The 24,140-nt window shown below is 39.1% G+C and overlaps 1 protein-coding gene across 1 annotated transcript in view; it reads left to right on the top strand.

Annotated features, from left to right (window-relative positions):
• LOC127630641 (protein turtle homolog A-like) overlaps window positions 1-24,140 on the top strand; it is a 63,204-nt gene that overhangs the window by 20,319 nt on the left and 18,745 nt on the right. The window contains exon 4 of the mRNA XM_052108274.1: window positions 23,437-23,583. Within this exon, the coding sequence (XP_051964234.1) occupies window positions 23,437-23,583 (147 nt within the window). The remainder of the gene's footprint in view (window positions 1-23,436; window positions 23,584-24,140) is intronic.

A 24,140-nucleotide genomic window follows, 5' to 3' on the forward strand; every position in this document is an offset into this window, starting at 1 on the left:
TGTAGCAGAGACAGAGGAAGGATAAAAGGGGTTGGGGTGAGCTGGGGTGCACCCGTAATGGATGCACAGAAAAAGGGGATGGGTTGGAGGAGGGGTGGACGAACATAACGGGCCATGTGGGCCATGGGTATTGAGAAGGACCCTGGATTAATGGGGGGGGGTTCAAATGTAGCAGGGTAGTTTAGGGGCCCTGTGTATAAGTTGGGGATCTGATGGATTTGACCCAGTAAGAGAGAAAATTGTTTTTTGGAAGAGGAGCTTTAAGAGTGGATAAAAGGTTGGGAATAATAGATTTATACCAGAAAGTATTCCTTCATTGTGCTATGACAAACAAAAGACAATGAGTTGTCGTCACTCCCAGCCACCTTTTTCTGCAATGATTAACACCAAACATTCGTGACTAGTTCTAGATTTGTTAAACAGTACATTTTTGGTAGTACCATGACTTTTTGTACATATAGCATGATAGTAATAACAGGCATTCTTTGAAGTACGTTGAGGCATATGGTTATCATTCAGTACCATGATTAGCATCTTGTACTATGTCTGTATTGTGGTACCACCACAGTACTTTTTTGAAAAAGCAAGCAAGACCTCTTACTGGGGCTCATTGACACTGGGTTGGGTTCGCTTCAATGATTTTGATCTGACAGAAATTTCCATGTTTTCCCAGTGGGATCTGATGTGTCAGTCTGGACAGGAAGAGCAGTTGGTTCACAGATGAGGCACTCTTGACCTGATGTGCTGCTTTCTATCAGCACAGCAGATGAAACTAATGCATAATCAGTCAATATTTGTTTTCTGATGCTTGGATAATAAGTCATGGGTTACCAAAAAAAAAACATGATGAAAGGAAGAAATGTGTTTTCTTATTCATTCTAGTTTTAAATGTCAAAAAAGGATTTATGCCTCGATTAAGAAAACATTAAGAAAGGAAGGACAGGATGGAAGGGAACAAGGAAGACAAAGGAAAGAAGGAAGGTAGACAGGAAAGAATAAAAACAAAAGTAAGGAAGACATGAAGGAAAAGAAAGTAATGACAGAAGGAAGGAATTTATAGAAATTAAGAGGAAGGAAGGAATGTAGGAAAGAAGAAAAACAAAAGAAAGGAAGGGGAGAATGAAGGAAATGAGGGAGGGAGGAGGAAGGAAGTAAAATAGAAGAAAAGAAGGTAGAAAGGAAAGGAGGAACAAAGGTTGGAAGGAAAGGAAAGGGGAAAATGAAGGAAAGAAGGAACAAAGGTAGGACAGAAGAAATGAATGTAGGAAAGAAGAAAAACAAAAGAAAGGAAGGGGAGAATGAATGAAGGAAAGGAAGGTAGAAAGGAAAGGAGGAACAAAGGTAGGAAGGAAGGAAGGAAAATAGAAGAAAAGAAGGAAGGTAGGAAGGAAAGGAGGAACAAAGGTTGGAAGGAAGGAAACAGAAGAAATGAATGTAGGAAAGAAGAAAAACAAAAGAAAGGAAAGGGAAAGTAAAGGAAAGAATGAAACAAGGGAGGGAGGAAAATAGAAGAAAAGAAAGAAGATAAAAAGGAAAGAAGGAAAATGGAAGGAGAAATTAATGTAGGAAAGAAAAACAAAAGGAAGGAAGGGGAAAATGAAGGAAAGAAGGAAACGAGGGAGGAAGGAAGGAAAGGAGGAACAAAGGTAGGACAGAAGGAAAACAGAAGAAATGAAGGGGAGAATGAAAGAAGGAAGGAAAACAGAAGAAATGAAGGGGAGAATGAAAGAAGGAAGGAAAACAGAAGAAAGGTAGGAAAATAGAAGGAAAGAAGGTAGAAAGGAATGAAGGAACAAAGGTAAGAAGGAAGGGAAAAATGAAGGAAAGAAGGAAACGAGGGAGGGAGGGAGAAAGGAAGGAAAATAGAAGAAAAGAAAGTAGGAAAGAAGAAAAACAAAAGAAAGGAAAGGGAAAGTGAAGGAAAGAATGAAACAAGGGAGGGAGGAAAATAGAAGAAAAGAAGGACGGTAGAAAGGAAAGAAGGAACAAAGGAAGGAAAACTCAGTAACTTCAAATGTACTCTCCTCTCTTTCTATGCTCAATCTGTTTTTAATTTGAGCCCAGTGTCAACAGATGAAGCATATTACCGCTTTCAATCATTTGATGTATTTCCACCCTCAAATTAAACTGCTGTAGCATGAAGGTTTCTCAGACCACACCCAGTACCAGTTCTAGCCTTTTACTGGCCCTAAGCAGAAATGTGTATAGGGACCCCCGTCAGTATGTTCGTAACACTGCTTAAATTTTCTTTGATGGTGTAGGGGCCCCCTTGTGGATTGGGGGCCATAAGCAACTTGCTTAGTTAGCCTATTGAAAGGACCAGCACTGACCACATCACGAGAGCGACAAACATGTTAAACAGCACATTCTCATCAGAGCTATTCATGTCTGTAGGAATGTGTAATAGATCAGGTCAATTTTGTTCTCAGTACCTGTGTCGAGAGGCTTCAGGTATTCTGCCTCATGACCCGAACGCTCTTCCTCCAAATGTCAAATATAAGTGTTGTGCATCAGAGAAGCACCACATTAAAGTAAACTCATTAAAACCATCGACATGATAAGAGATATATCACTACTGTATGGTTATGTAATATTCACTGTAATACTACTACTACTAATAATAATAATACATCTAAAGTAATTGTATTATATTTAAGCAATATGTCACATCTTTGATGCTCTGTTTTGCAACACTTTATTTGACCAAATATAACTCCAATGTTTCTCTCAGCACTCATGAAAGCAACATTTTCACACAAATAATGAAAACTTACATTTTGGGTTGTTTCTCACACAAATCTACTGTATGCCTTCAGAAGACTTCAAATATTAGGCACAAGTTGCATTGACTACTTCTATGGCACTTTTGGGTCATTTTTTAAGCTTTAAATTGAGTCCCTATCAACTGACCAGAAAGAGGGTGAGTAAATTATGACAGAATTTACATTTTTGGGTGAACTATTCCCTTAAATGTGTTGTGAACAGCTAAATAAAGGCAGAGCAGAGTAGCATGTGTATGGAAGGAAGTGTATGGAGCTTGTACGCTCAGCCTGTGCTGTCAGGTGCTGTTAGTTTAAGGAGATCTGATCAAATGTGCCTTGAGGAGATTTGGGAAAGACCCCCTGAGGGAGAACAGTCTGATATGACTCCGTCTGTTAGGATCTGATCAGAAATGTTCAGTGTTTTCAGAGTGGAACAGAATTCAATCTCGCTATGTCCAGCAGGCTCTCTTTGCAAAGACACTATAAAGTGTGGATGTGTTTTCCTTTTAACTTTATTTGCTGATTTTATAAGCATAGTTTTCCATAGTAATATAGTGGTAACCTAGATCATTTGAAAAATCGATTTTGCATAGTAGTTGAGTAGTTTAATGCAAAGCATTCATAAAATAATTTTTGTAAAATCATGCATTCAGTTCAATGTAAATCATACAAAATAATTCTTATGAAAGCTTCATAAGAATCAATATGGCAATTTTACGTAAGAATGGTTTGACTAATTATTTACTCAATTTATTGCCAATCATTGATTAAACTATTCTTATATAAATTGTTGAATTTAGCTAATCTAAATTCGTAAAATATGGTTTTCGTAGACTGTTGAATTCAGTTCTCCACACCATTCTTACGTAAATACGGTTTACTTTTGGGTGGGCCTCAATAAATATGGATGGGCCAAATCTATTTGTTCCCAATTTTATTTAACAACAGAGAAGATGCGCATAAAAACAGTTCTTTCACACTTTCAGAAATGAGAATTTATGCATTCTTTAAACTGTTTTATAAATATATATTTGAAATAAAAAAATAATCTCTAATATTCTGGGTGGGCGTCGGTCTAATTTGTGTTGGCCCAAGGCCGCCCTGGCAATGCCACTAGTTCAATTCAGTGCAAATAAATCGTAAAATGATTCTACTGAAAATTGTCACTTCAGATCGAAATGATAATTTACATAAGAATGGTTTTTACAAACAATTTACACATTCATTTGCAAATTATTCATAAAAGGATTCTTATAAAAAGTGTCACTTTTGACATTTTATATATAAACAAGCAATTACTTACAATGTACACAAACTTATTGCAAGTCATTCGTAATGCAATGCAAATTATATAGTTCTCACGTAAATTGCTGCATTCTGTTCAATGCAAATAATTTATAGCAAATATTCTTATAATCATTCATGCAAGAATGTTTTATGAACGATTTACTCAGAAATATGATCCTACAGCAGAGTTCGATTTTCAATAACTTCTTACAGCTTTAGACAATTGAAATATCAAGTCATATGTGCTCCTTTGATGAATCTTCTTTTATTGTTTGAAAAGGAGCAGCATGAATACATTTTGTGTTCCACAAAAGAACGACATGTGGGTTTAGAACGACATGTGGGTGAGTTAATGAAGATAGAATTAACATTTTTAATTGAACTCTTTCTTTAAATACAACCACAGTGGTTAGTCCCCTTATCACCACGTTTCTCTCTCTCTCTCTCTCTCTCTCTCTCTCCCCTTCCCCCACCTCAGCTATTCTCAGATAAACTCTTTCATCACCAGACCTATTCAAAAGCAAAGTCACGTTACATTTGCTTGATCTGTGAGCATGGTTCACCACTGGTTTTGGTTTCACATGTCTTAAATTCCTCAAATTAAGTCAAGGTGACTTCGTGTTTAATCAGCCAACAGGGAAACAATGGCAAAGTAAAAAAATATAGCAGGAAGAGTTTTTGAGTTTATCCCGAAACCTGTTTTACAGCTTAGACTGGACAGTTGTAGTCATCAACAAAATAGTGGCCAAAAAAAGAGCAAAGAAACTCAGGATCACTGATATCATGTTCCCAGGGTTTGAGATGAGAACGCACCACTTCTAACAAAGATGTGGGTTTGTTAGTGTGTTTGTGGGTGTGTATTTGCCTAGGGCATCAAGGAAACAGATCAGGCCATTTTTGTGCCACAGGTCTGTGGTATTGGGATCTCATGCTTGACTTGTTTTTTTACCTGTGAGTGCATTGGGGCTAAGTGAAAGTTATTTTACAGTTAAAACTAATCATGGGTAACAGGAATTACGTGTCTTGTGTTTAAAGTGCTATTAAAGTCGACTAGATTGAAAAGCTTGTCACAGGGTCAGGATTGTGAGAGCACCAGTCTTTAGGCCATGTCTACAACAGATGCATGCAATGCATCCTATATCGCCCCTATTTTAAGCAACAGAGTTGTCTACAGAGTTGTCCTGATACAACTTTTTGTTTTATGCATTGCACCGCTACAGCTACTTTTTTCCCCATTGTCTGCAATACATTTATTTACTAACTACAATATGTGAGAATGAATGTCGATGCATTTTATTAGCTACTGTATATATTTTAACACCTGACTGTTACACAAAGCCCATTCATAATGTTTCTCCGGCCTACCAGTTTAAGTGTAATTTTTTCCCAGTCTGAATCTCATGAATATTACATGATGTTGGTGACATTTTTGCCAAAATTATACAACGTGGTTTATTACACGAGGTGTTTAGGTGAGAGCTGTAGAGGTGTTTCAGGCACGTCCAGCAGGGAGTAGGCCTCGGGGAAGACCCAGGACTAGGTGGAGAGATTACATCTCCATACTGGCCTGGGAACGCCTCGGAATCCCCTTATCAGAGCTGGTTAATGTGGCTCGGGATTGGGAAGTTTGGGGCTTCCAGCTGGATCTGCTGCCCCCACGACTTGACTTCGGATAAGCAGTTGAAGATGGATGGATGGATGGTTTATTGCACGTATCGCAGCAGATCTGAGATGAAATGTCCACTGTGTGGCGCTAAAAGCGAGTTCAACGTTCTCCCAAACAGATGAGGTTTTTAAGTTGAATGCTCTATCGAGTTTCCCTACCCTAAACCTTTAGCCTAAACCTAACGGATAGTGTCAGAACAAGCAAATGTGAGATGAGAAACCAAATTGTTAAAGCAACCAAATCATTTTGTGGCACTTCTATGACACTCAGCTAACATGCCACTCGCTTGCTCTTCAGGATTTGTACCCTGGTCCTTTCCATTGCAAGTGCAACGCTCTATCAATTGAGCTAGCAAGCTTGTAAATGTAGTTGTTTAATAGGAGGATCTTTGTTGACATCTTTGTACGCATGCGCGAGTGGTTGTGTGGCAACAAAACAAACAGTATGGCGGGCTGTAAAGACGCGACGAGCACTTTCAAGAGAGTTAGCGGGCGAAATCCACAATATATAAGCACTTTAACATCTGAAGACCAGAGGAGGTTTGGAGAGAAGCTCAAAATTTGTATTGGTGACAAAATCGAAGTTATTCAAAGCCCATATGAGATCTGGGATGACAAAAAAACGTCAGTCCGACTCGCCCGTGTCTTGGCCACCAATCTGCTGGGGAGACATTTATTCTTATTTAATAGAAACCCCTGGACCCTTCACTCATGAAAGATTAAAGGCTTTCAAAAGTCTGGAGGCCTATGATTATTTTGTTTCTCGAAAAGTTGGGCCGATCTTTTCTGCCAAACAGAAAGCAGTGATCGTGCTAAAAGCAGAGGTTAGACCTGGCCAAGCAGAGTCACAGCGTGATTCGCATTTCCCGTGGGTGATCGCCAAAGAGAACGGCGAAATAATCACTGCTCACTGCGACTGCAAAGCCGGGTAAGTCTTCATTGATCAGTGTTCTTATTTATTTATTTATTGAAAATGTAGTGACTGTTGTACCAATTCAATTGTGTTCAGTGTGAGACTTTCAATGGCGTCTGTACTATGGTGAAAAATTGTATATCACAGCTTACACATTTCTCCTTTCAAATCCAGTCTTGGAGAAACATGCAGTCATGTAGCAGCTTTAATGTTTAAAGTAGAAGCAGCTGTCAGGATAGGACTTACAAATGCTGCATGTACTAGTGAGGCTTGCAGGTATCAAAGCACAGCTACAGAATGTAATATTTTGTTATTCTGATAAGATTAACTAGATATGGACACTCTTGTCAATATGAATTAGGTAAAAAAAAAAAACAATAATTTTGAAAAAAACTTTTTATCAGGCCCCCAACGAGCCGTACAATCGACCACACAGCAAGAGTGAACCATCCTCTTCTCTAAATCCTCCTCCAAACGTGCAAAACAATCAAATTACAGGTATCTAGCGGTGTTTCCTGCCACACAATTCCCATGATGCAACGCGACAAACATAAACAATGACGTCACAAAAGATCCGCCTATTGGTTATGTAATGCAAACATTAAGATGTATCGCCTGACACGTTATGCCCTATGGTAAAGGTGTTTAGATGTCATAAGATAGTATTTTGTGGGGAACAAGGCGACAAGTGTTTATGAACTGCCATTTTACTCGTGATTTGAAATTAAATACGTGTATTTAATGTATTATTTATATTTCTTTATTTTGTAACTATCAGCGATTTGAAACAAGATAGTATAAAATAAGCAGAACCACAAAACTATCGTTATCAGCAGATGTTTTTCTAAATAATCGGCTACCGTTTCGGCACGCACATTTTGTATCAATGCATCCCTGTTTGTTTGTTTTTAAGAGATACAAAATCATCTTTGCACTTGTAAAGTTTTGTCTGAAGTTTTCAAGTGCATTTTAAACTTCATAATCATTCATTCAAGGTGGACATTAAGACATACCAAAGCTCAGATTCACACGGTTGGATCATTGTTATATGTTACTGACGAACCTCTAGGGCCATTTAACGGGTTACCCAATAATGTGTGCTGGTCGTTTAGCAATAACAGTTTGATATTGGTGCCAGTAAAACGTTTGCTGTATTGAACGCTGCCTTCGGGCCACGCCACAGGCTCAAGTATTAGCCTAGCCTTGTGTCTGTCTCTCTAACTGATCTGTGGGACAAAGACTAAAGCCTGCTAGACAGGGAGCAACAGGGACACGTTAACTGTAATCTGTCCCACGACAAAGAGCTTTTCATAGAGGTTCGAGCGATTATCAAGGGTGGGGGGTTTCAGCGAAAGGGGGTTAAAAGCTGACGGGGCATAGGGAGCCGTTGAGCCCCCACCACAGATTGTATTCAAATCAAAACACATCCCGTAATGCAGCAGTACCCTGCTATCCTTCAACTCATAGGGGGCGGAACAAAGAGAAACAAGTTCAGGGCCTTTCTCAATACAATCTATCTTCCTCTGTATGTGCTGTGTGTTATTTTGTAGCATATTCAGGCTGTTGCGGTTTGTGCATGGCAGCATTTGTGAATGTGTCAGCAAGAGGTGCTGCCGCAACAATCACATGCAGACCACAGACAATAGATGGGGGATCTCTGTGGTTTAGCTCTGAGGGATGGAAAAGATCAGCCCGAACAAAACCAAACGGAAAAGAGAGACTAGGCTAAACGAAACACTCGGTGCTTGATTCCACCATACAGTGGAAGAGGCCACCCTCATAGTGCACCTCGCTAGGGTGTGCAATAGGGCAGGGCGATATGTAAAAAATATTTTATCGATAATCACCTTAAAAAATATTGAGATATGCGATTATATCGTCAACTCCCCTGTTGATGACTTTGTGGCAGGGCGGAGGGCGGGGCCGGGTCGTGATTCCGCACACCCGGCCCCTAATCAGGCTAATTAGCCCTCAAGAGGGATAAAGGCCGACCGAAGACGGCAGTGCGACAGAGAGATTTACGGACAGCTGTCCGACACCTGTGTGTGTTTGTCTTTTTGGTTAAGTTTATAATTAAAATATTATTTATATTGTCAAGCCACACTTTAAACTAATCGAAAAAAGCAATTACATTAACAAAGTGATCAAAAAATCTTATTTAACCACCTCCCGAAATCCAAACATTTACCATCTTCAACGGCTCCATTTGCCTTCACGCACGTATCAGTCAGCGACAACAGGTGGAAAATTACTAATAGCCTACAGATGACAATTCTAAATGTAAATACAATAATAAAGCCTTATAAATTCCCTTGTGTTCCCAAAATAATGCTGCCAAATATGTGTTCTTATCGAATTTGTGTTTGTAATGCATTTTGGTAATACAGTTAATGCTGCCTAAAGAAAAGAAAATGGAGCGCATTTTAGGTGAACATGTCTTGTATTATTTTACAATGCATGTTAACCTCGAACTGGTCCGTGGAAATAAAGCGAACTAAACTCACAGCACCTCATGAGTTGATCGGAGATCATTTGCAGCATTCTTATAGATTACATTATTCTTGTAAACCGTTTTCAGAAGAATAAAACAGAGATAAATGAGTGATAACTCTTTACATGTTCCTGTTTCACAAGACAGGCTTGTGCTACATGCTTTCAGCGAATCAGACGCAAGCGTTGATGGCTTTTCTTTTGTCTGTTCTTAAAAATATAATAAAGTGTGTTTCTTCAAGTGCGTGTCTTTGTGACTAACATTATTTCTTGTCATGTGTCCCTCCAAGACATCTTACAGGTCGCCCGCCTCTTGCGAGGAACTTGTGGACTGGACTCAGCCTCGTCGCGTCTGATGGATGCTAGTTTCACACCCTGGGCTACTGTTTAATGTATTTGCTGACTTCCCAGATCCATGGTTTGCCATTTCCCGATATTGCCGATCGCCGTCTGTCAGTTGAGTGTGGCAATCGCCATCGGGATCTTTGTACGATATTGTCGATATCTGATAACATCGTCCTATCACCCAGCCTTAGTACGCAACTGCAGATTGCTTGATGGGGAGCTTCTGCATTTGCCAGAGGTCTGTCAATCAATCATGACTATGTAATGTCCAATAAAAACGATAATGGCCAGAAGAGTCAACCCTAGTTATTGCATTTACAGTTATGCATTTTGCAGACACTTTTATCTAAAGTAAATTAGTGCATTAAAGTTATACATTTTATCAGTTGCTAGCTATTTTCTTGGTAGTGCTACGTGCAACAACCGTGCACTACGCTCTATCCATTTTTTGTCAGAGTGCTAATTCAAGCGCAATTTTCGTGCCAACACAAAATGCAAGTGGCTGTAGGTGGGATTGTTTGTGCTGTCTGTGCATGCACAATCTGTCGGTGTATTGTTTTAACGATTTGCTACTTTCCTAAGAAGTAGGTAATTGCTCAAGATGTCTTCGAAGCAGGTCTGTTCTCGGCTTAAAGTCAATACTCAGTTCCTGCATTTGCAGTTTGTCTTTCCAAAGCTCAAGGATGCTGTACAGAAATAAAAAAAAAAAAAGCTAATATTAAACAGAGAATCATATAACAAATGTACAATGAACAAAGCGTCCCGTAACACTGTCAAGACCACAGGTGAGACAGTCCAATAGAGAACACATACATTGCGGTACGGAGGCTGGAGTAAACAAAAACATAATCTAAAGTATTTCACCGCTAAACACCATAGCACTAGAGTCATGGCTGAAAAAACGTGAGTGAGTTCACATCAAGGACATAGTTATTGCTCAAATGAACGTAAGACGCAAATGGTCCTTATTGCTATTATTCTAAATCATTACATACAGCCTATATACACTACCAAATTCCTACGAATAGGCTGTCTTCGTTTATATTGACTGCTTGACATGAAATCGAATATATAACAGGATGCAGATGGTGCAATTGCCAGAGAACAACCTCAGAATTAAATTACAATTGACCCAGCCCATTAGCACTTTGCACATGCCATTTCAGCAACCCACTTGTGCCTAGACTTAGCACATGCTTGCAGAAAAATGGAAAAACTTCATGGCCGTACCAGCTGGTTTGCACGTTTGACGCATCACATAGCTCTTACTTTAAGGCATAGCACTCTTAAAATAAGGTGTTTCCTAGGAATCAAAGCCATGATTTTTTTTTTTGTATGATTTACCATTCCATGAATAACCAATAATGTAAAGTAGTAGTAATCATTTTGTTAAAAGTATAAAAATTAGGCTAGCTGTTTTATTATTATTTATTTAATTTTTTAATTATTTATTTAATAATATAATTTTTCTAATGTGGGAGAAATTTGAAAGAGAATTAGAAAAAAATTATTATGTCATAATCATAAGTTAATAATTCGCTAAGCTGAAAAATGTAGCTTTTAAAAGTATTTAGTAAATGGAACTGCAAAAAAAAAATGGGGGGGGGAAATATTATTTTCAAACAGGTTTCCCGAGCACCGTTTAACTCAACCGCATAAACTCTGTGTCGATACATCAAATGTCGTGTGAAAATTTTTTTTACAATTTTTTTGTTAATTAAATTTAGTGTCACATGACAATCGTTAGCCTGCGTTATCATGACGACCGTATTGAAAGCCAATTTATTGTACGTGATTATGGATTGATCTTTACGGCATATAGATCCGATGCTGCAAACGTGACTCTTCCAGGAGTGCCAACACAAATATCTCATGCACGTTGAACAAATGAACGGCCACTGTTTGCGATTAATTTAATTGCAGTATCATTCGTTTATTTATTAATGTTGCTTTTTCACACCATTAAAAATAATAGACGGCAGTCACGGAATTAGCCCATAAAACATATCATTTCTATGCATAAAGATGTTTTAAATTAAGAAGAAAAACACAATACTAGGAGAAAAGCATCAGTGTATTACAGCCCAATTCTATTAAATGATTGTTTAGTTTTACTTTTGAAAAAATGCCAGCAAAATCCCCTGTATTAAATAAAATATATTACTAAATGAAAAAAGCATTCAATTAAAAAAAAATTTTACCAAACGAAAAAATAAAACATTTATTAGTTCTACATATGCCTTTTCTTTACACAAACTTAAATTAGCCGTAATTCTGTAGATTAATAAATTCGGCTGAATGACGTTCGCAGAACTTTTCTCAAGACTATAAACTATCAGAACTATTTGTCCAATGCCAAACAAGCTTTTGAACGTTTTTAAAATGTTTAAATGTTTTAAATCTAACCCTCTTCAACTCTGATCGCATTTACTGCTACTTCAGAAAATATACATTCGCATTATGAAGCTAAAATACATTTTAGATGATAATCAAGTTTAGTTGGTCTTTAAAAGTTGCTGGAGAAATATGCGGGACATAATGCAGTTGTGATTGAATAACAGGAATGTATCATGATTTTACATCGCATCATTTTTTTTTAAACTCTTTCCCCGCCAAACACGGAATTTTCCGGGTTTTATGAAAAAACGCTTCCCCGCCAAACACAGAATTTTCCGGGTATCCGTGTTTTAGGTGGTATACGGTAAGGAAGACCCACGCGCATGTTTTGAAAGAGTACGCAACTCTTTGATCAAAGAAACAGACTGCAATCGTCTCAAACGTGAAGTGGAACACCATACTAATACTAAAGCACTTGTTTGATAAAAATGCCTTTTTCTCAGCTTTTTGTCCGAAATGTTGTTTTTGACAAAACCTACCTCTGTTCAAGTGGCAATAAAAAAGAACAAATGAAGATAAAATAAAATCGTTTTTTTTTTGCCTAAAAGCAGAGGCTCAGATCTTTATTTTGATATATAGCATCTTCATATATTCATGGAAGAAAATATTCTGCGGGCCATTAAAGTTTAGCGAAAATCGTCAAAAACCCTGGCGGTGGCTGGCAACTTTTTTTAAAAATGCTGGCGGGGAAAGAGTTAATAGCTGTGCACATGATATACACATCGATTGATGGTCCTTATACTGAGACAGAAAGTTTCCGCCAGTACTTTTGCCGGCAGGTTGCCAGCTTGAACAGGGCCATGACGATCCGCTTTCGGGTCGGAAACCGGTGCCAACCTGCGATAGGCGCAACATTAGGCGCAACATCAGGACCAATATTACAGTCCTATCAGAAGTGCAACTGCTCCCTTCTGATTGCTATTCCTCCTCTTCTGATTGCTGTTATTTGTTAATTAAAATGGCAGTAAGCCGTCTAATTTCAATGAATTGTCTCCGTAATCTCCCCATTTTACCAAAACATCGGACGAAAAAACATTTGGGACATCTGGGAGGCAAATTAGCGATAAACACTAATTTCTGAATGGAAACGGCTTCAGGGCAGATTTCTTTTGCGCTAAACCAAAACTTTTTTTTTATCGATAAAAGGCCATTTGAAGGGAAACGGGCAGAAGGCGGCAAATGTCGCAATCGCATTTTCACTTTGTCGATAACAAAATAGCGTGAAAGGTGGATGGAAACTAATGTTGCACTGTGATGCAGAAATAGGATTTTGTTTTATAGCGCCACAATGTTTACACTTTCTAGGGAAATCTACCTACAAATTGCTTGTCTCTGCATATTAAAGTGGGTAAGAGGAAGTATTTTAACATTTAAAATAAAATTACACAATGCACCTTTCAACAAAACATAAAAAAAAACAATCTTGATGGTTGGAGAGCCAGTGGAGTGGCCAGTATTGAGTTTTTTTGAGGAGCAGCACACCCCACCCCCCCATTGGAAGCACCATTTTTTGTGCTATAGGTTCATACTAGCACATTCTCTGTTGTCATTGAAAAATGACTCATCCAACGGTTTTTAAACGAGACGAAACGTGACACACAATACCCTGTAGTGTGGAGGAGAGATTCTATGCTATACGCTCAAGGACTTTTGGGCCAGGGAGTTTTGAAAAGCTGATGCCAGGATCCCAGCACCATGTGGAGAAGATCTTTTGGCAGACTTGTCTACCACCCCCAGGGGCAGAACCTGAGTGTTGCTCATATGAGCTGGGCCGGAATTGTGACGGCCGGTCAAAAGTCATACATCTTACCCTCCAATGAATATCAAGCAGACGTTTCAAAACAAAACAAAACTCTGGTGTAAAGTGATGGAGGTAGACCTTGTGTGATTTAGAGATTGGTGGGGAAAACATTTGAATATTAGAGCTGACAAAGCAATAAGCCACACAAAGCAGTATGTTGTAGTGATTTTAAGGGGTTAAAGGGATAGTTCACCCAAAAATGACATTTCTCTGACAATTTTCTGCTCACCCTCATGCCATCCCAGATGTGTATGACTTTCTTTCATCTGAAGATCACAAGTTATGATTTTTAGAAGAATATCTCAGCTCTGTGGGTCCATACAATGCAAGTGAATGGGTACCAAAATTTTGAAGCACCAAAAAGGACATAAAAGCAACATGAAAGTAATCCTTAAAACTCCAGTGTTTTAATCCATATCTTCAGAAGCGTTATGAAAGGTGTGGTTGAGAATAAGAGCAATATTTAAGTCCTTTTTTAATTTACATTCTCCTCCCTGCCCAGTAGGTGGCGATATGCATGAAGAATGCGAATCGCCAAAAACAAAAGAAGAAGAATGAGAATGTGAAAGTGGAGATTGATAGTGAAAAAGGACTTAAATATTGACCTGTTTCTCCCCCACACCTATCATATCACTTCTGAAGACATGGATTAAACCACTGTAGTCTTATGGATTAATTTTATGTGCTTTTGGAGCTTCAAAATGTCCATTCACTTGCATTGACAGTCCTTATAAAAAACCTTCTAAAAATATTCATTTGTGTTCTGCTGAAAAAAGAAAATTCATACACATCTGGGATGGCATGTGTGTGAGTATATGATGAGAGAATTAAACTTTTAGGGGGATCTATTCCTTTAAGGCCCCTTTAAGTTAGGTTAGCTGCATCTCATTGTCTCTGTATGTCTGTGATCCTTAAACTCTGATTGTTCACTTGAGTCCTGGTGACCGGCCAGCATGTCAGTATTGACCCGTGGTGAATGATGGACGTGTCTGAAGGAAAATTATGGAGTTGGAGGGGGTCAAAGGTCACCGACTGCTCATTGGCTGCTGAGGGTTTGTCATTGATCCAAAAGGGCCTTTCATAACCCTGCTTTGAAATTCATGCAATGCACTTGCGACAGTAATCCAATACTTGTTCATCAATAACTTGCCCTGTGGGATCATTAATGCCCCATTCCTGCAGAGATCTTGAATATTCATCAAGCACTTTTACTAGTAAGCAATGGCTAATGGTATGTAACGTTACAAATTTGTTTATAATTAATTTCAGAAATCACATAATCACCCTTGCAATTTTGACAAAAACGTATGTACTGTGTATTAGGCAACTACTGTAGATAATGCCACCTTGCATAATTAAATCAGCAGAATTTAACAACAGTGTGCATGTTTTGTTTGTTTGGCAAAATGCATGTATATGATCAATGGTTGTGAGATGTAGTGGTTTCATGTCATCAGGGCAGTGAGTCTAATTGAATCAGATTTTATAAACGTATCATTTTGGTCACATGTACAATGTTTTGCATTTTTTAAAGACCCGCGACTACACAGTGCTGCGTTTAAACCCAAACAAACCCGCATCTGTCAGAGCTATTGTGTCTTCAGATATAAACACACAACTCTATCTCTTTCTCATTCAGACGCCGCTCCCTTGCTGTAATTCAGTCTGTCGCTCAACCCTTTTGTGCACTTACTGTAAATCTCAACGCATTTTGTTTTCTGGTCTCTACATGTAATTTTTCAAAATCATTGGCACAGACGTTTCCCCTCCTTCCCTGTTTTTGCCCCATTGGTATTCGACGGCAACTGAATTCAAATCCAAACACCCACCCCATGGTTTTATCGCTATGGTAACCTGAGAGAATTAAGATGGGAGGGGGCGCACACTCCACTCTGTTCCCGTTGATGGACGGACGGTCTGTGGTGGGAAAGGGTTAAGTGTCTAATAGCGGGCAGCTTTTTTTCCCCCTGGTTTGCATGTCATGTGTGGTGAGTGGTAATATTTGCTGTGTGTGCGTGTGTGTGTGCGTGTGTGTGTGTGTGTGTGCGTGCGTGTGCGTGTGCGTGTGTGTGTGTGTGTGCGTGTGCATATAAATGATTTATGTTTAATTAAGTCCATTTGGTGTGTCTCTACCATAAAACAACTGATGGGCTTTTTTTCCCCATAAGAATTTGACACATTAGTTAACCCAGAAATTAAAATTATGTCATCATTTACTCACCCTCATGTTGTTCCATCCCCATATTAGTTTTCTTTGTTTGCCATGTCTGCCAAACATGTTTAGTGGTCCAAACATCTTCTGCAGCCTGAAACTGAACTTTTGGTCTGATTTTAGGAGTGAATGCACTTAGATGCATAGAAAGCTATAGGATGCTCCCTTGCTCCCTATTTAGTGAATGACTTAATCTCCAGTGTGCTGGCTGTTTGCACTGGTCTCAGAACAGTTTGAAATGCACCTTATTTTCATCCTAACTCCATACAAAGTCTCTGAAAGCAAATGTTTTTAGTTTTTGCATGAAAACATTTAATCTCTTTGAAAATGCACAGTAAATATATGGGAATGCATTTACTAATGTAAATAAAATCAGTTCTTGCATTTCTCAATGACCAATCATGATGCACCAAGTTTGAATATGCAGAATGAAACTGATTGGCCAAGTAAATAATGACTATCCCTTTAAGCTGTGTACTGATGATTGGAAACTTTCCACTGTTTCCACCGTGAACTCTGGCGAGAATCAGGAAGTATGAAGATTCACCACACCTGCTGTGATAATATACGCCCTCTCTCCTGCTTTAATAACCACCCTCGCCCTCTGACCCCAGTTTAGAGGAGCCCTTTAATGATGGCATAAATACAGACTCTCCCTTTGAGTGATGGGCCTCTCTATAACATACTCCAGGCTGCTCCTCTTTGAAAAGAACATTTCTAAAGGATTAGATCAGTCAATAACTATTTATTCAAAATCTCAAACATGTCACTTAAAAACAACTCAGAGTTTAAGCCTGGTTTAATTGTTAGTCATAGTAAGTTTTTTAGAAAACGTGGGCTTGAAAAATCAGGCTGTGCATTCTGTTCAATTGATTGTTAAATTGCTCTTTCACGAGACTCAAAGGGACTTTTCACCCAAAAATCATTTATTCGCCCTCATGATATCCCAGGTGTGTATGACTTTCTTTCTTCAGCAGAACACATTTGAAGAAAGTTAGAAAAATATATTGGCTCAGTGGGTCCTTAAAATGAAAGGGGATGGTGATCTGACTTTTGATGCTCCAAAAAGAACAGACAGTCAGCATAAACTTAATCGATACGACTGCAGCTGTTAAATTAATGTCTTCTAAAGCTACACGATGCAAATGTTCTGTGGTTCTGATGAAGAAAGGAAGTCATATACACCTGGGATATCGTGAGGGTGAGTAAATAATGAGAGAATTTGCATTTTTGGGTGAACTACAACCCCAATTCCGAAAAGTTGGGACAGTATGAAAAATGCTAAAAAAACAAAGTATATATAGTGCTATATTGAAAGCACTACGACTAAACATTTATATGTTGTTATTTCCTAAGATGTACAGTCATTTCTAATCAGATGATTGTAACACGCTCCAAAAAAGTTGTTGAACATCATGGTGAACATCACCATTTCTTTTAATAACACTTGTTAAGCATTTGGGCACTGAAGACACAAGTTTGGTAAGTTTAAAAAGTGGAATTTCCCACATTCATCATTATATAGGTCTTCAGCTGCACAATTGTACGGGGACTTCATTGTCATATTGTGCGCTTAATAATGCACAACATATTCTCAATTGGAGATGGTCAAGACTGCAGGCAGGCGAATCTAGCACCTGCACTCTCTACTTATTCAGTCAGTATGTGGTTTGAAGTTGTCTTGCTGAAAATTCTGGGATATCCCTGAAAAAGACTGGGCTGGATGGCAGTATATGCTGCTCCAAAATGTTTACATAACTGTATTCATTAATGGTGCCCTCACAGATGTTTGAGTTACCCATGCCATTGGTACTGACACACCCCTGGCCCATACAGACTCTGACTTTTGGGCCTGATGCTGATAACAGCTAGGATAGTCCTTTTCCTCTTTGGACAGGACGGCTGTGTTTTTCAAAAGCTATTTGAAATGTGGACTTCTCAGACCAAAAAACACAGTTCCTCTGTTCTACTTTCCATCTGAGATGAGACCGAGACCAGAGAAGTCGGCAGTGCTTCTGGACAGTGATGATGTACGGCTTCTCCTTTGCATAGTAAAGTCTTAACTTGCATCTGTGGATGCAGCGGTGAGTGGTGTTGACTAACAAATGTTTACTATAGTCATCCCAAGCCCATGTTCATGATATCCATTACAGATGAATGGTGTCTGATGGATCATAGATCACGTGCATTATCATCTTGCCCTTTACTTGCCAAGATTTGACCAGATTCCCTGAATCATTTAACTATATTGTGCACTGTAGAGGGTGAAATGCCCCAAATCTTTCCAGTCTGCTTTTGGGGAACATTGTTCTCAAAGTGCTGGATTATTTGCTGAAGCATCTGATAGGCAAGTCTCAAATGATTCTTGCTCTTGAAGGACTAGGCTGTTTTTGGAGGCTCCCTATATACAATGACACGATTGCCTCGCCTGTTTAACATCACCTTGTTATTTTAAACTCATCAAATTGTTGTTTGTTTTAAATTGCCACTGTCTCAACTTTTTTTGGAGCATTGCAATAATCTGATTTGAAATTACTGTATATAAAAAATATTAAGGTAAATATATAGGTAAAACATCATATAATGTTCTCACTGTATCTGTTCCAGCGTGGAAAAAATGGCGGACTGTGTGTGATCACTCAGGGGAGGATCTATGATAATAGGGTGGGGTCCGTCACCAGTCGTGGGCGTGGCCTGCTCTAACGTGATGTCACTTTAGAGTAGAAAAGAAAACCGTTCATTTTGACACACTGTTTTTGATTAATAGATATATAAGAAAGAGGAGTGGGTGGACTTTTAACATTGTTGGGTGGTTGTGTACACATTAATTTAATTTTGCATAATAGGTCCCCTTTAAGTACAGAATTTGTCTCAGATGTTTCTCCTAAAATGAATTTCTTGGGGCGGCTGTGGCTCAGTTGGTGGAGCGTGTCGGCCACTAATCGCAGGGTTGGTGGTTTGAATCCCGGCCCACACAACTCCACATGCTGAAGTGTCCTTGGGCAAGACACTGAACCCCAAGTTGCTCCCAATGGCAGGCTAGCACCTTACATAGCAGCTCTGCCGCCATTGTGTATGAATGTGTGTGTGAATGGGTAAATGAGTCACAGTGTAAAGCGCTTTGAATACCGTTCAGTGTTAAAAAGGCGCTATATAAGTGCAGACCATTTACCAATTTGACTTACAAATAGATAAAAATGAGACAAATGTTGACCTACAGTAATAAGAGTACAGAGCTACAAATGTGGATTGCATGGCTTAGATAAATGGAAGTCTTGGAAGAATTTGATGATGTCTCATTGATATTTTTGTCTTGTGATTGCAGACTTTGGTATCTTGGCAAATCTGAGCACAGTTTGATTTGTGTTTCCTATGGCAACTTCTAAAGATTTGATGTAAATCATAGATATGTTTCACATTTGATCAAAGATAAAGAGATGTTACAATAACCCTGACAAGTTAGAACAGGCGTTTAGTTTTGTGACTCTAGTCAACTGTTAACCTTCAATTACTGTTGCATCCCAGACATGGTCAGACTTTGATGTTTCCAAATCGTGAATGTGAAAATCAAAAGTCTGATTGCTTAGAAAAGTAACATCACATCTCTCCTCAACAAACTGCATGATTTGAGGTATCATTCATGTCTGTAGCACAAATTATGTGGGACGAGTTGCATGCCAAAATACAATATTAAGGGTTTGGGATTGGTTCAAATTTCTAACCCTAAGGGATGAGTGTAATAGTGATTCTTGACTTTACAATCGTCTGGGACTACAAATCATACTCGAACATACCTGCTCATATCGCTGGAGGGTTCAACAGTATGTCAAACTCCTTTAAGAAAACACAGGTGTGTTTATGTAATTCCTCGACTGTAACAATTCTGCATTCAATTTTCCTGGTATGGTTTTCGTTCTCAACACGGGCTGCATGTCACTTCACTTTTAAAACTGGGTTACTTTCAAATTCCAACATCTGAGAGGAAACACACAGTCGGTATCTGCCGTGTTGTCAGCGTTTCGTCATTTTTCAACCCCTGAAAGCTAAATATAAGGAGAGAGAGAGAGAGAGAGAGCTAGAAGACAGTGCTTCGAAAACACACATATCAAGTTTCAAAGAGTTGATCTTAGTATTATGAAACTGTTTCAAGTGCTGGAGAGTATTTGAAACATTTGTGTGTGTCTGTGCATTTGATTCGTGTCATATTTCATGGTATGACTGATATGCTGGTGAGATGATACAGGGTTCCTGTGGTTGTGTTTTTGTTTGTCTGTGTCTGTGCTTATGAGGAAAATAGCTGACCATGTGACATGTGGAGAGCTGTTCCGATATCTGTGGAGTTGATTTGGCCTCGGCACATGTTTCCACGTGCCTCTGCAATAAACAAGAGCAGCAGGTGTTTGGTTTTTTACTCTGTGAGATGAAGACCTGGTGGAAAACACATTCATTCAAACACATCGTTTTTCCAAACTGTAATTAGTGGTGTTTGCCAAGGCATCCTGTAGAGCGCAACAGTGCCTGCCCACTTTTCCAGCCATCTTGGTTCCGGAGGTATTCTTTTAGTTATTTATATATTATTATTTCATAAAGTGCTTATTAAAGAGTTGTAAGCCATGAACCAAACAAACCAGATCGAGGTGAATCACATCATTACAAACTTTGATTTGAAGCCAAACACATGACTGCTTACTTAACATATATAATGAGGAAATTAACTACAATCAAATGAAGAATTGAGAATCATATAATCGGATTGAAATGACGGTCAAATATAGAACTATTGATTTAAACTTGTTGATTTCAAGTATAGAAACAATATAAAAAATTTTAGATACATACAAATATAGAAGTAGTTTGAGAGTGTAGGGAGAGCATCTCTATCACATCCTGGGAATTGGCCGAGCTCTTTTGACATGCTTTGTTCACCACAATAGAGCGCAACAGTCTGGTTCCGGAAGTAAAACATTACATTCATTTATCCCATATTTTCAACGATAACTTATTAACCTTTAAAGACAGACCTACCAAGAGCTCTGAGGTTGTTCGTCGATGGTATATGCTTCCGTTGAAGCCATCCATCTGTGTTCTTTCAACTACATTGTTTAAAAATAGTGTTTGATTGCGGAATTCATGGTAAACGTTACGTTACCCATGATACAGCAGAGAAAGCTTCACCAATCAGAGAACTGTGTCCAACGAAACCCACGAAACGGGGCTCGGAGCGACCGTGCGCTCCCATGATGCATTGTGAATGACGTAATCGAGTCGGTCTCCCTTCACCCTTAAACTACTTATATATTTGAACATATTGGGATATTTTGCAATAGACTTAACATATATTGTTTCTATACTTATGATCAATAATCTAAAATCAACAGTTTTATATACTCCCATTGTTTTTTATTCAATGACCTCATTTGCATTGCTTCATGGGATTGTAGTCCGTGCCCTCATGAAACACGATAAGTACACAGCCTTGTACCTTTTGTCTTTATGTCCGATTTCTTGCCTCAAAACAAAGTTTGTGATGATGTGATTCACCTCGCAGCTGGTTGGTTTAGTTCATGGCTCATAACTCTGTTATGAAGATGTTTATTTAAAAGTCTATGGAAGAGGGCCTGGGTATCTCAGCGAGTATTGATGCTGACTACCACCCCTGGAGTCACGAGTTCAAATCCAGGGTGTGCTGAGTGACTCCAGTCAGGTCTCCTAAGTAACCAAATAGGCCCAGTTGCTAGGGAGGGTAGATGCATATGGGGTAACATCCTTGTGGTCATTATGAGTGGTTCTCGCTCTCAATGGGTCACATGCTAAGTTGTGTGTGGATTGTGGAAAATAGCATGAGCCTCCACATGCTGCGAGTCTCCGCAGTGTCATGCACAACGTGTCACGTGATCAGATGCGCGGATTTACGGTCTCAGAAGCGGAGGCAACTGAGACTTGTCCTCCACCACCCGGATTGAGGTGAGTAAGCGGGCCACCACGAGGACCTAGTAAGTAGTGGGAATTTAGCATACCAAATTGGGGAGAAAAGGGGAGAAAAAAAATTATAAAAATGTCTATGGAAGAAATAAATGGGGAAAATACTTCCGGAACCCAGGCGGCTGAAAAGTGGGCGGTCACTGTGTGCTCTTTTTCTCTTCATGGGATCATGGGTAGTGTAGTTCTCCACCAGGAATTCCTCTATTAATCTATAAAAACTGACAGACTAATGACTTCAACAGAAGTATATACCATCGATTAACAACCTCCGAGCTTAAATTAGGTCTATTTTTAAATGTTTATAAGTTATTGTTAATCATCAATTCCCCTATGGAAAAAATGCATGTTATTTTTACTTTCAAAACCAGACACTTGCGCTCTTCCTCACACTTCGTGTTAGTATATATAAATATTAAAGGAATAGTTCTCCCAAAAATGAAAACTCTTGCATCATTTGCTCACCCTTAGGGGTTTCTCACCCACACCTCTCATTTCACTTCTGAAGACATGGATTAAACCACTGGAGTCTTATGGATTACTTTTATGCTCCCTTTATGTGCTTTTTGGAGGGTCAAAATTTTGGCACACATCACTTGCATTGTGGGACCTACAGAGCGGAGATATTTTTATAAAAAACCTTCATTAGTGTTCAGCAGAAGAAAGTCAGTCATATACATCTGGGATGGCATCAGGGTGAGTAAATGATGAGAGATTTTCATTTCTGGGTGAACTAACACTTTAAACACTGTTGGTGCAACATGCATGTATTTCTCCCCAATTTGGAATTCCCAATGCGCTCCAAGTCCTCGTGGTGGTGTAGTGACTCAACAAGCCACGTGATAAGATGAGTGCCTTACCGCGGAGACCTAGCGTGTGTGGGGGCTTTGTGCTATTCTTCGCGGCATCCACGCACAACTCGCCACACGCCCCTCCGAGAGCAAACCACATTATAGCGACCACGAGGAGGTTACCCCATATGACTCTACCCTCCCTATCAACCAGGCCAATTTGGTTGTTTAGGTCACTCAACATGCCCTGGATTCAAGCTCGTGACCCCAGGGGTGATAGTCAGCATCTTTACTTGCTGAGCTACCCAGAACCCCCTACAACATGCATTTCTAAGCAGTTCAACTTTTGATATTTACCGTTTTAGACTTATATTAAAGGAGGGTTCCATGTTATATCTAGAAACCAGAATATCATAAAGACTTGACGGTGGGCTCTTTTGACTTTTGGCCAGTAAGCAAAAACCTAGCAACCTCCTAGAACACCTTACTCATCCAAATTCAGTATTAATATATTAAATTCCTCAACAGCTTGTGAAATCGCATGCTTTGTTTGGATGTGATAGTTTCCATTGGTTGCATTTGGTGGATTTTGGAGCACAGTAGCCTTTTCGAGCATCAGACATTTCTTCTGAAATCTGTGCAGATTTCTACTCAACATATTATTCTGTACACTTCAAGACTGCAGTTGTTTTGTGTGCATTTACAGTTATAATCACAGACAAGTATCAGCTATGTTACAAACATACTGTTGAATAATGCTGGACTCCCTCTGTCTCTCTATAATTTTCTGGTAGGTCGTGTTTCAGTAAGTCGTGGAGCATCTCTTCTGATTGATAAATTGACCCTGGAGGATGAGGGCTGGTTTGAGTGTCGGATTCTTCTACTGGACAGAACCACCGATGAGTTCCGGAATGGCACCTGGAATTTCCTTTCCATCTCAGGTAAAACAAAGACATGAAATTGATTTGCTCTGTTTTATTACTGAGTCTTTACACTGTTTAGATTCACCATGCACACTACTGAGAAATCATGCAAAAAAAAAACATGTGTTAATTTTCATTAGTGTTGCTAACAAGCAATATATATCATTATGAGTTTATTAGTGCATATACAGTATATAACATTTGTGGAGGCATCATTGTGCTTTATGTTCATGCTACTGAAATAATGTGCCTAATTATCTATAATAGTGATTGCTTATATAAAAAGCTTTGTTGCTGTAAATGAGAAAGAATGGCATAACCCTGTTTAATTTTTATGACACTTGCATCAGTGTGTATGTATCTGTGAATATACATCTGGTGGTGGCGTAGTGGGCTAAAGCACATAACTGGTAATCGGAAGGTTGCTGGTTCGATCCCCAGAGCCACCACCATTGTGTCCTTGAGCAAGGCACTTAACTCCAGGTTGCTCCGGGGGGATCGTCCCTGTAATAAATGCACTGTAGGTCGCTTCAGATAAAAGCATCTGCCTAATGCATAAATGTAAACTGTATTTT

This window comes from Xyrauchen texanus, chromosome 37, assembly GCF_025860055.1.
Source record: "Xyrauchen texanus isolate HMW12.3.18 chromosome 37, RBS_HiC_50CHRs, whole genome shotgun sequence".
In the NCBI taxonomy this organism is placed as follows: Eukaryota; Metazoa; Chordata; class Actinopteri; order Cypriniformes; family Catostomidae; genus Xyrauchen; species Xyrauchen texanus.